At 43.3% G+C, this 12,973-nt stretch overlaps 1 protein-coding gene across 8 annotated transcripts in view; it reads right to left on the reverse strand.

Moving 5' to 3' along the window:
• Positions 1 to 12,973, reverse strand: part of MED12L (mediator complex subunit 12L) — a 355,610-nt gene that overhangs the window by 312,297 nt on the left and 30,340 nt on the right. For all 8 annotated transcript variants that reach the window (XM_051859045.2, XM_051859044.2, XM_051859043.2 and 5 more), the window contains exons 3-4: positions 11,331 to 11,435; positions 2,060 to 2,251 (exon numbers count right to left, since the gene is read on the reverse strand). In XM_051859045.2, the coding sequence (XP_051715005.2) occupies positions 2,060 to 2,251; positions 11,331 to 11,435 (297 nt within the window). The remainder of the gene's footprint in view (positions 1 to 2,059; positions 2,252 to 11,330; positions 11,436 to 12,973) is intronic.

A 12,973-nucleotide genomic window follows, 5' to 3' on the forward strand; every position in this document is an offset into this window, starting at 1 on the left:
GATACCCAGCATGTGTCGCTTTTCCATTGACAAAAGAACTGTCCACCTATCGCATTTCGCTTTGGATCTGCATCCCCTGTTTGCTAAGCAAGGGTGGAGGTGAAAGAAATCCCACACAGCACAGTAATCAAAGCCACCTGCAGTGAACAGGTGAGGACCAATGGGCTGTTCAAGAGCTGAAGACTGTCCCCAGATGCCAGAAGTCTGCCTCTCCCTATCAGGCTACAGTTAGGATGGAGGTAGAAGGGTCTTTACAGACCCCTCTGTGGCTGAACACCTGGAGCGCTTTAAAATCTGTATGAACAGAAAACCAGGTCCACAGAGTCCAGAAACAAACCTGCTCATACAGCAAACCCCTCTCAGTCTGAGATAAGACTTCAAAGAAGATGCAGGACTCCAGCAGGTAAATCAAGGTTTTCTGCCTTGGGCCATCTCACAGATGAATCCCAGAAATCGAAGATAAAGCATCTGAACTTGCTAAAATGAAGAACATGCAGGGAATGCAGTCCTTTACCCAACTCTGAAAGAGCAGGCACCACCTCAAGATGCTATGCTAAGCAGGGGACAGGAATGCCTTTTGAAATGCCCAAGAAATGAACACTTCCAGGTATATGTCAATGGTTACAAAGAAAAAACATCTTTAAGTTACAAAGAATTAATGCCAGGGCTTACCTGAGGAACACCTGACTTGGCCAGAGGCAGCTCCTAATAAAGAAAGAAGAACAATGGCTAATGCACTGCACCATGGTAATTCACCTCCCTCCTAAAAGAGGAGACACCACTGCACCCCTAAGCTAGGGCATCAATCCCTCAGCAGTACTCACGTTCAGGGAACATTCAACAATGCATCCTAGAAGCTTTGTAAAAAGACAAACCTAAAGAGACAGCTGCCAGGCTGGCAACAGCAGAACATGAACCACTAATCAAAAGCCACCAAATACTGAAGGCTGTCCGATGACTTATATGGCTTTCAGACGCAACCCATAGGCCACAGTAGGATCAAAAAGTGAAAGTTCACCACTGGAAAAAGAAGTGCTCCCTGGTCCAGCCTGGGTTGAGATGGCAGCACTACCTGCCCGGTAAGAGGGATAGTTCTGTTCACACTGTGCTTTTTAAGAATTACCCTTGCCTGTAATCTCTGAAACCTAGGCAAGGCAATAGGATGTTATGACATTAAGGCAAAATAAAGCCAATGCAAGCTTTAGGCACTATTTTCAAAGAGTTGCTTTAGAAAATACACAAGTACACAAAGGATTTCTCCTCTAAACTCGGTCCTTGTTAAGCCAAGAATGAACACTTAACACCAGAAACAGAAGACAGGTACCCCCAAAACTAACAGGCTGCAGGCAAGATAAGAGAAGACCCACGGAATTATCCAGAAGGTGTGCAAAAAGTTAGAGAGCAAAACTAAGAGGGACGTTCCCAGCTTCTTATGTGAAATTTCAAGATATTTTATATGGTGTGGACTGGAAGAGTGTTGAATCTTATGTTATTTCTCACTTGATGAAAATGACCAAAAGCAAAGACTTTAAAAGAACCTGCCACAACCCCTTAGCAAAAATGACGGAGGTCACAGACACAAACTCACACAGAATCACAATCTTGGTTTCACTGCCTTAAGGAGACCGAGCTGGAAGCATCTGGATGAATACCGTTGAAGACAAGGAAATAACCTCCTAGCAAAGATGTTTTTTAACAAATCTTGGACTTCTTGACCTAAGAAAACTAAAAATGTAATTGAAAAATCTTCTTAAAAAAAAAAAAAAAACTCTTAATGCCTATTCTTGATTTGGAATCTTGTCTATCTGAAGTCTACAAGAACTGCTCACTGTGTGGAATGACTAGCATTACAGATGTCCTAGGCACCACATGCAATCAACATAAAGGGGAAGGCACCATTGGAGCAGCATACACATGGTGCCATACATCCCCCCCCCGCCCCGCCCCGCCCCGCCATCTAGGCTCCCAGTGTTTCAGAGAACTGGTGAATTGAAAAACACTCGAGCATCATTTCAGACAGCTTCATTTTTATAAGATCAAATGTTAAAGTACTTGATACCTTTTTTGCCAAAATAGCAAGTGGTTTATTTCCTGCTAAGTCAGAGAACCAGCTGTGAATTGCACTCTGGGACCGACCAGTAACCAGCCAATAATTATCTTTAGCATTAACTTGCGGCTTCTTCTTTCCAGTATCTTGGAAAGTGTTAAGCTTTAGTTTCTCAGCTAATATGCTGCTAAAATAAGCTCCAATCTGTGGAAAGAAAAGGGGAAAGAGAAAGGTTTAAGGTAATAAACAAGTATCTTAGTACCATGTGTGAGTATTTTATCTCTATTGTCTGAATTTAAAATCTCCAGCCAATCAGAAAATAAGTTAGTGATTTAAGTCATAAAGTCACAAACTGGGATTTCCTTGCACCAACAAAATGGCAAAATTCACACAGAACCTTTTTCTGCTATTAACAAGTAACTCAAGGAAAAAGAGCCCTTGGAAATCTGGTAAGATGAAACTAATTACGTGCTGAACAAATTTCAAGAGAATGGGTTCTGCTCTAATCGTCAGTGGTACTTTCTCCTTCTTCTTACCACAACCCTTGGGGCAACAGCAGCTTCCCAGGGAGGCACTGCATACAAGAGAGGAATCCTAGTAGTCACACAGTCATCATTCCTTTTCTTGTTTCATCTTAACAGAACATATTTTTAGAAAAGAAACTGTTTACACTCAAAGCTTTAAAGAAAAAAGAGTCTGGAGAAATTTATTTAAATGGCAAATTACAAAAGGTTCAATTAAATCAGGCATTCAACATTTTTGATCGGGCTGTCAATATCATAAGTACAAGGGTTTCCAGAGGAAGCTGGTGTAACTTGCTCTGAATGGAACTAAGCAGCAAGTGGAGCTTCTGCAGGTTACTAACATTTTCATATTAACCAAATTACAAGACGGTCAGGGCAAGGAGAAAGGGACAGGAGAAGGGCAAGAAGGAAGGGAATAAAGCAACATCTAAAAACTCAGTGACTCCATAGAAAATCTGTTGGGAGTTTTCAAGTATCTTCTAAAAGCATCACATTTCATCCCCCAGGGATTCTTTAATATATGATGCAAACGATAAATACCCGCCATAAGGTTAACAGTGGCAATCATGATTAAAGTGAAAAATCCATCCCAAGGAAGCAAAATAAAAAGTTGTCAACTTCATTAATACTCATCAGTCAACAAATAACCAGTCCACAAGACAGAACACAACAGCAGTAAGCTAGGAGCCAAGTTTATCTACCAGGGTAAAAAGTTGGTACAATTTGCTTCTTTTAAGTTTTTCTCTCTCTCTCTTTTTTTTTTTTTTTTTTTTTTTTTTTTTTTTTTTTTTTTTTTTAAGGCAGAGTTACAGAGAGGGAGTGAGAAGGTGGGGAGAGAGGTCTTCCATCTGCTGGTTCACTCTCCAAATGGCCTGCAATGGCCAGGGCTGGGCAAGGCGGAAGCCAGCAGCTTCTTCCGGGTCTTCCACAGGGGTGCAGGGGCCCGAGCACTTGGGCCATCTTCTGCTGGTTTTCCCAGGTAATTAGCAGGGAGCTGGATGAGAAGTGGAGCAGCCAGTACTTGAAACGGTGCCCAAACGAGATGTGGGTGTCACAGGCAATGACTTAAACTACTATACCACAGCATCGGCCCCACAATTTGTTTCCAATACGAATCAGCACTCCTTGATCCTTGTGGCTAATCTATGATAAAATGTCTGTTTTGGTATTGATGTCCTACGGAAATAAAAGCTAGAGTAAACAGATGTCTTGTATTTGTGATGATCCTGTGTATACGCATATAATAAATTTACATGTTTTCCCTTTTATAAACAAAACTAAAGAAAAACAGAAGTCTGGATGTCTCTTTTTAAGCAAGCAAATTCACTGTAGCTTTTACATTTTTTAAGAGAATGTTTGCAGAATGTCCAGTGAGCAAATTAAGTGCAAAAATGTAGAACAACCAGTTGTGTTTAGAAACTACCATCCGGCCGGCACCGTGGCTCACTAGGCTAATCCTCCACCTTGCGGCGCCGGCACACCGGGTTCTAGTCCCGGTCGGGGCGCCGGATTCTGTCCCGGTTGCCCCTCTTCCAGGCCAGCTCTCTGCTGTGGCCAGGGAGTGCAGTGGAGGATGGCCCAGGTGCTTGGGCCCTGCACCCCATGGGAGACCAGGAAAAGCACCTGGCTCCTGGCTCCTGCCATCGGATCAGCGCGGTGCGCCGGCTGCAGCGGCGGCCATTGGAGGGTGAACCAACGGCAAAGGAAGACCTTTCTCTCTGTCTCTCTCTCTCACTGTCCACTCTGCCTGTCAAAAAAAAAAAAAAGAAAAGAAACTACCATCCAACTGTTTACTTTTTTTTTTTTTTTTTTGACAGGAAGAGTGGACAGTGAGAGAGAGAGACAGAGAAAGGTCTTCCTTTGCCGTTGGTTCACCCTCCAATGGCCGCCACGGCCGGCGCACCGCGCTGATCCGATGGCAGGAGCCAGGAGCCAGGTGCTTTTCCTGGTCTCCCATGGGGTGCAGGGCCCAAGCACCTGGGCCATCCTCCACTGCACTCCCTGGCCACAGCAGAGGGCTGGCCTGGAAGAGGGGCAACCGGGACAGAATCCGGCGCCCCAACCGGGACTAGAATCCAGTGTGCCGGCGCCGCTAGGCGGAGGATTAGCCTAGTGAGCCGCGGCGCCGGCCCTTTTTTTTTTTTTTTTTAACAGGCAGAGTGGACAGTAAGAGAGACAGAGAGAAAGGTCTTCCTTTTGCCGTTGGTTCACCCTCCAATGGCCGCCGCCGCCGGCACGCTGCGGCTGGCGCACCACGCTGATCCGATGGCAGGAGCCAGGTACTTATCCTGGTCTCCCATGGGGTGCAGGGCCCAACCACTTGGGCCATCCTCCACTGCACTCCTTGGCCACAGCAGAGAGCTGGCCTGGAAGAGGGGCAACCGGGACAGAATCAGGCGCCCCGACCGGAACTAGAACCCGGGGAGCCGGTGCTGCAAGGCGAAGGATTAGCCTAGTGAGCCGCGGCGCCGGCCCCAACTGTTTACTTTTAAATTTTTTAATCAATATTTGGGTTTTGCACCAAGGACCCAAAGGACATAGCACTGAAGATTTGTTTTTTTGGTTCAGCAGGTATAGAGAGGCAGAGAGCTCGCATTCACTGGTTTGCTCTACAAATAACCACAGCAGCCAGAGATGAACCAGGGCTGGACCACAATGCAGATCTCCCATGTGGGTGGCAGGAACCCAAATACTTGAGCCATCACCACTGTCTCCTAAGGTCTGCACTGGCAGGAGACTAAAATCAGGAGCCAGAGGTCAGTATCAACCCCAGGTATTCTAACCTGGGCTTTAGGCATCATAACCACAAAGATTGTTCTAGATTTAAAATGTCCCTTTTTTGCAGTTATATTTGAGCATTTTAATCATAAGAAATCAATGTATAAGAGAAAAAGGGCCGTCTGAGCAGTCTGTAGACACAATGCAACACATATGTATTCTACACACTTCCATGATAGCAGTGGAATACAGCGATTGCAGGGTTTTAACTCCTGCAAGCAAACTGTGTAAACAAATACACACTGAAACCAAAATTTCTGAAACAGAAGAGGAGAAAATGCACACTGGTGCTCAAAAAAACATAATTATAGTATTTAATTTCATTATGACGATATTCAAGTTATCTAGAAATCAAAAACTATATTAGAAAGTAAACAGCAGGCCGGCGCTGCGGCTCAATAGGCTAATCCTCCACCTAGCGGCGCCGGCACACCGGGTTCTAGTCCTGGTTGGGGCGCCGGATTCTTTCCCAGTTGCCCCTCTTCCAGGCCAGCTCTCTGCTGTGGCCAGGGAAGGCAGTGGAGGATGGCCCAAGTGGTTGGGCCCTGCACCCCATGGGAGACCAGGAGAAGCACCTGGCTCCTGCCATCGGATCAGCGCGGTGCGCCGGCCGCAGCGCGCCAGCCTTGGCGGCCATTGGAGGGTGAACCAACGGCAAAAGGAAGACCTTTCTCTCTCTCTCTCTATCCACTCTGCTTGTCAAAAAAAAAAAAAAAAGTAAACAGCTTCATTCTCAAGAACTCCAAGTAACCAACTCGTTTAGCCTCTTATGTGTCCTTCCAATGTTTATGCAAACACACATCACCAAACACACATTTGTTACTTTTCTCTCTTGTATGTGCGGGTCACGTGCAAACTTAATAATGTCTGAGAACTTTGCATATCTCCATCTGGAGAACCTCCTCATTCATTTTTATAGATACATAATAGAGGACTGTGTTGACATACCACATTTTATGCAATTAAGGTACTACTAATGAACATTTGGAGTATTTTTCCAAGATTTTTTTCATTACAAATCACATCAAAAATGAATAGCCTTTCACTTTTTTGACTCCACATGCGAAGGTACAACTTTAGAATAATTTTCCTGAACTCAAATTGTATGGTTCTACAATTTTAATAACCACTGCTAAAATACCCTCCAAAGGGTTTAATGTGTGCTCCTTCGTTTCTACCCATTCAAAGCTATTTTGACAGTAATTCATTTGATTAGAAAAAATGTTCCAAAATTATATTCCAGTTCATATACTTCATATTTATATAATCAAGGGCCAGCACTGTGGTGCAGCAGGTTAACCCCCTGGCCTGAAGCACTGGCATCCTATATGGGCACCGGTTCGAGTCCCAGCTGCTTCTCTTCCCATCCAGCTCTCTGCTATGGCCTGGGAGAGCAGTACAAAATGGCCCAAGTCCTTGAGCCCCTGCACCTGTGTGGGAAACCCAGAGGAAGCTCCTGGCTCCTGCCTTCAGATTGGTGCAGCTCCGGCTGTTGTGGCCATCTGGGAAGTGAACCAATGGATGGAAGACCTCTCTCTCTGTCTCTACCTTTCTCTGTAACTCTGTCTTTCAAATAAATAAAATAAAAATTAAAAAAAAAAAAAGGACTCCAATATGGGATGTGGGTGTCCCAAGTGTCATCTTACCAAATGGACTAAACACCTACTCTAGAATGCCCTTTAAAAATAAAAATAAAAATAAAAATAAAAATAAAAATAAAAAAATCAAATTCCTCCCTGAAAGCGTGGGTACTTGAGTGAATCTCAGAGTGATGACAAAAATTATAATGGACACTATCTTTGTTTATTCAGTTATTTAAATTGACAATAAAACGATGTAACTGAGAATAAAATAGCTTTAATATCAAGAGACACACAGCATTCATATTCTGTTATAAACAGTGTCCCCACCAATTCCTACACTGGAGCCCCAAACCTCAATGTGACTGTATTTGGAGATAGGTTTTAAAGACTGGGTAAAGAAAATGTGATAAATATACACTTTGGAATATTACTCAGCCGTAATAAAGAATGAAAGCCTGCCTTTTGCAACAAAGTGGATGCAACTGGAAACCATTATACTTAGTGAAATAAGCTACTCCCAAAAAGACAAATATCATGTCTTCCCTGATATTTGATAATAGAGTACAAAAAACGTAAAGAATTTACAATGCAAATTGCATGAAATAATTCCTGTGCATAATTGTTAAGAGGAAATGGCTTAAAGCCTAAATGAATTATCCTGTAACTGCACAGTAAATAGTATATGCTATACTGTCATTAGTTCTATTTCATTGAAAGAAATTATGAATAACTGACAAAAACGAAACTATATATGGGAGAAATGCTCATTTTTCCATTCAATTATTGTTTATAGGTCTGTCTTCCCACTAAACTAGGGTCTTTTGCTGTTAAGCTTATTTGGTGAAGTATTAAGCTTTTTCGCTGCAAAGTAAATTTAAAATGTTATCTCAAAAAATAAAAAAAGAAAGGTAGAAGGAAGGAGGGTGGGAGGAAGGGAATGTCACTATGTTCTTGGACTTCTATCTACAAACCATACAGAATCTGTTAAAAACTAAGGAGAGGGGGGCGGCCAGCACTGTGGCGTAGTGGGTAAAGTTGCCGCCTGTGGTGCTGGCATCCCATATGGGCACTGGTTCCAGTCTCGGCTGCTCCACTTCTGATCCAGCTCTCTGCTACGGCCTGGGAAAGCAGTAGAGGATGGTCCAAGCTCTTGGGCCCCTACACCCACGTGGGAGACCCAGAAGCAGCTCCTGGCTCCTGGCTTCAGATCCGCACAGCTCCGGCCATTGTGGCCAATTGGGGAGTGAACCAGTAGATGGAAGACCTCTCTCCCTCTCTCTGCCTCTCCTTCTTTCTGTGTAACTCTTTCAAATAATAAATAAATCTTTAAAAAACTAATTAACATTTAAATTTAAGGAAAAAAAAAAAAGAAGTGAGGAATGAACACAGTGGGGCCCCAATCCAATAGCACTGGAATCCTTAAAAAAAAAAAAAAAAAAAAAAAAAAAAAGGCAGAAACACTGGGAATGAGTGCACGGCAGAGACTACGTGAGGACGCTACAGGAAGGTGCGTCTCCCAAGCCCCAAGAGGCCTTGGAGCAAACAGACCTGGGACACCTGGATCTTGGACTTGCAGCCTCCAGGCCTTGAGAAAACGCATCATTTTTGTTGTTCCAGTCACCTAGGTTGGGAGACTTTACAATATAGCCCTAGAAAACTAGTACACGCTCTAACTAGGTGCTATGCTGCTGGGAGTTTATCCCAAAGAGTAGAAATTATTTTTCAACTATGAATACAACCACTTTAAAAATCATTTAAGAAATGGGCAGCCAGCTAACTACAGCACACAGAGGTTTGTCAATCAGCACACAGATGATGGAGTGTTATGTATCCATGAATCTAGTAACAATTATTACTAATATTTGTGTAATATATAATTTAGCCATAAGGTCAACTATATTTTTCATTTTTCAAAAGTAGATCGGGGGCAGGCACTTGGCATAGTGGGTAAAACTGCAGTACCAGCATCCCATATGAGCAGCGGTTTGAGTCCCAGCTGCTCCATTTCCCATCCAGCTCTCTTCCATGGCCTGGGAAAGTAGTAGAAAGTGGCCCAAGTCCTTGGGTCCCTGCACCCACATGGAGATCTGGAAGAAGCTTCTATCTTCAGATTGGCTCAGTTCCAGCCTCTCTCTTTCTCCCTGCATCTGCCTCTCTGTAACTCTGCCTTTCAAATAAATAAATAAATCTCTAAAAAAAAAATAAAAATAAAAATAAAATAAACCAGTTAAGGAAAATTAAGTTGGTCTGGAGATAGTCTGTGATGGTGATTGCACAGCAGTGTGAACGTACTCAAACGTGGCTAACTGGCAAATGCAATGCACATTTTACCACAACAAAAAAATATAAGTTACATACACATACACATAATGTGGCTGAAACATAAAGAAGTGTCTCAAAACTGGAAAAAGACAAAACAAAAACCATCGTGTCTGGTCAGCGGGACTACCTGCAGAAAACTCTTCTATTTTCTTTCACGTTATTGGAACAATACTTCATGGGGCAATATAGCGAGCTACCAGTTATATACGCATTTGGGTACATATGTGTGCACCTAAAAAGAGCTCCGCAATGATACACAAACCTTAAACATGTTTACCTTTGGAGAAAGAGAAGTGTAGAAATTCACCTGCATATCTGAGCTTTTATTTGTATGTATGACATTTTTGATTTCATAAAAGTATTTCAATATCCTAATCATTAAAATTACCAAAAAACTTTTCTAAAAAATTAAGCCCTAAAAGTATACAAACAGGGATGCATGTTTGGCACAGCAGCTGAGGTGCTACTCGGGACAGCTGCATGCCCGAGCAGAGTGCCTGCATTCAAGTCCCGGTTCCATTTCCAACTTCAGCTTCCTGCTAACCTGCTCCTTGGGAGGCTCAAGTATTGGGATCTCTGGGAGATGCAGAGTTCCTGGGCCCTGGCTTCCACCTAGCCCAGCTTGGGCTCTTGCAGGCATTCAGAGAGTCAACCAGTAGATGAGAACATCTCCGAGTGTCTGTTGCCCGCCATTTCAAATAAATAATTAAAAAAAAAAAAAAAAAACCTCTGCCTTTCAAATAAACAAAAAATATTTAAAGAAGAAAAAAAGAATGTATGGATGAATCTAAAAGAATCCTACGTGATAGTAATAAAAAAAAAAAAAAAGGTGGGATACAGGAAGCAAGCTAAGACAGCCAGGTCCCCTATCAGAGTATCTGGGTTTGATACCTGGCTCCAGCTCCTGATTCCAGCTTCCTGCTAGCGTAGACACTAAAAGGCAGTGATCAGAGCTCAAGTCATTGAGTTCCTGCCACCCAGGGAGGAGACCTGAATGGAGTTTGGGGCTCCCAGCTTTTGCCCGAGGCTGCCCAAGCCATTGCAAGTATTTGGGGAATGAACTAGAGGACTGGAGCATTCTCTTTCTCTGCCTCTCAAAAACAGAGAGGGAGGGAAGGAGAGAGAGAGGGAGAAAGAGGTGTAAAGGAAGCTCTTCTTTACAAAGCAACTCCAATACATGCATAAGGAATGATAACTAGAAAATTAGTATTTCTGCAATCACCAGTAAAATATATCATTCACCAAGAATGATCGCCAATTGATGGCTAAAATCATAGGGCAGAATTTTTTTGATGACTAGGATATTAAAGCAGGGGTGGGTCTTAAAGCAGGGGTGGGGAATCTTTTCTCTGCCAAGGACCATTTGGATATTTATAGCATCATTCACAGGCCATACAAAATGATCAACTTAAAAAGTAGCCTGCTATACATTTAATGAACTTCAAGTCCCACCCTTGGCAGGGCCAGCCAAAATGATTTTGTATGCTTTGTACAGCCCTCGGGTCACATATTCCCCACCCTTGTCTTAAAGCATCACCCTGCAGTGATCATCAAAAGGTAAAGAATACGGTCTTGCCCATGGAGGCAGATGGCAGACACAACCTTCACCAAGGGACCAAACTCGGTACAACCAGTAAGGCAGCAAGCTGGCATTGCATGCCTCCTGATACATGCAATGTCATCTTCTTACCACAAATGTTTAATCTGAATCCCGTCATGAGGAAAACAAACAAATCCAGAATACCAAACTAGAATACAAGACGTCTGGCCTAGACTCGAACATGGCAGTTGTGAAAGCCATGGTGGAGCAGCACTGGGCTAGATTAAAAAAGACTAAGCAACCTGACAACAGGTGCAACGCATGAGCCCTTCCGGGTCCTTGAGGTCATGACAGAGCATGTATGTGTGCACACATGCACATGTGCGCACACGCGCACACACACACACACAGAACATCGGAGGGAAGTTTGAAAATGGACTGGGGCTGAAATCACAGCAAATGAGAAGTATTAACTGTCTATACAGGATGTCACAAGCGCACGTTCTTTCATACAGGGAACAGACAATTATCATTACCTTTGACGGGTTAATTACAATATTCCTGGCTGAGCCATGTTCGTCTCCAGTGAAGGCTGGCTGATTGTTGAAGCCTTGCTTTACATTCACAGCAGTGAGTTCATCCTGTTCAAGAGAAGGTATTGATTAAGCAGAAGGATGTAAGAGCTTCAGCTTAATCCCGCACACTGCAGGCTGGGTAATGGCCGACTTCACTATGCTCGGGAGGTGGGAATTGTTGGAAGAGCAGTCAAAGCAGAAAACTAAACCTAAAAACCAATACACAGATGCGCAGAGAAACAGAGCAAGTATGGCAAATGTTAACAGTGGTTGAAACTACATGGATTTCATTATCATATTCTTTTAACTCTTCTGTAAGCTTGAAGATGTTTAACTTTTTTACAAGTTGGAAAAGGAGCAATTGAAGAGTAAGAGTGAAAAATCCCTCCACAGAAACAGAAGACATAGGATTTTCAAGCTACGGAGTCTACCGCTTGACCCGGCTTCCATGCCAGCCCCTGCACACAGCCTCCATTTCTGCTGAAGAAAGTTGGCTCACTCAACTTCTCAGACCCCACTGTGGGTTACACACAGAAATGAAGCGTTTCCAAGAGCAAGCTTATGACTGGAACCACACAACACCACCACCTACAACTGAGAGATGTTCAGAGCTTGCCAAGGTCTTCCTTACACCTCAGCTCACTCCAACTTTACCAACTCTGAGGGAGATGGCAGGCGCGCATCTTCACGTCCATTTTACAGATGAGAAAAACGAGGCTCTCTTAGCTACAGCAGCAACTGGACAAAGCCAGTACTGAAACACTACCCTCTAGCTCCTAGACCAGGAAGAGAAATTTCCATGACACCATGCCACCGGAGAACAAATGCCACATGAAAATGTGGTCTAAAAATACGAAGCTACAACTCCCACTCGCCTTAAAAAGATCTCCTCCTGCATAGATACAGGAAAACTTTCCCAAGGTCACAACATATCAAAAATAGCCCAAGGCTTAAAAAAAAAAAAAAACCTGCCCTGCCCAGATTATCATTGAGTTATGGAACTAAATCAGAGTTCCTAAAATACAGACTTGAAAGAATAAGAGGGAGAGATTTCAGTAAATGAAGCTACCTTCTGCTCCCCTCACTCCAAGCCAAGAAATGGTCTTAGTGACAGTAGGAGTAATGGTAACCACAGCATAAGATCGAGAATAGGCAATTATTCTTCATAAGTAATTATTCAAAGGGCAAAATGAAAAAAAAAATGCGATTGATCAAAATCACGGCTATGATTAGTCAGAAAAGCTTGGGACAAAATATTCATGACATGCAAGCACCTGACCAAAGTCTACAAAGGTCACCTTGGCCGAGGACCGAGATCTCCTGGAGACACGCCACAGAACTTTGCTTGATTACGTGTGCTCTTACTAATACCTTGGCGGGCCACTGTGTTGGCGGGCTTTCAAAAGACCCTGTTACAGGAAATTTAGCTGTCTGGTAATCAAGTCTCCTCCCAGCATAGAAGGTCACAGAAATCGTGATCCACACAGAAGATGAGTTGCACACACCCATGAGAGAACAGCTCAACCTGCTCGCACATTTTCAAATTGATGACGTGAAAATCTAGGGCAAAACTACATCGCACATACCTTAAGTCAGAAGGTTTC

Source organism: Oryctolagus cuniculus, chromosome 4 (genome assembly GCF_964237555.1).
Source record: "Oryctolagus cuniculus chromosome 4, mOryCun1.1, whole genome shotgun sequence".
Classification (NCBI taxonomy): domain Eukaryota; kingdom Metazoa; phylum Chordata; class Mammalia; order Lagomorpha; family Leporidae; genus Oryctolagus; species Oryctolagus cuniculus.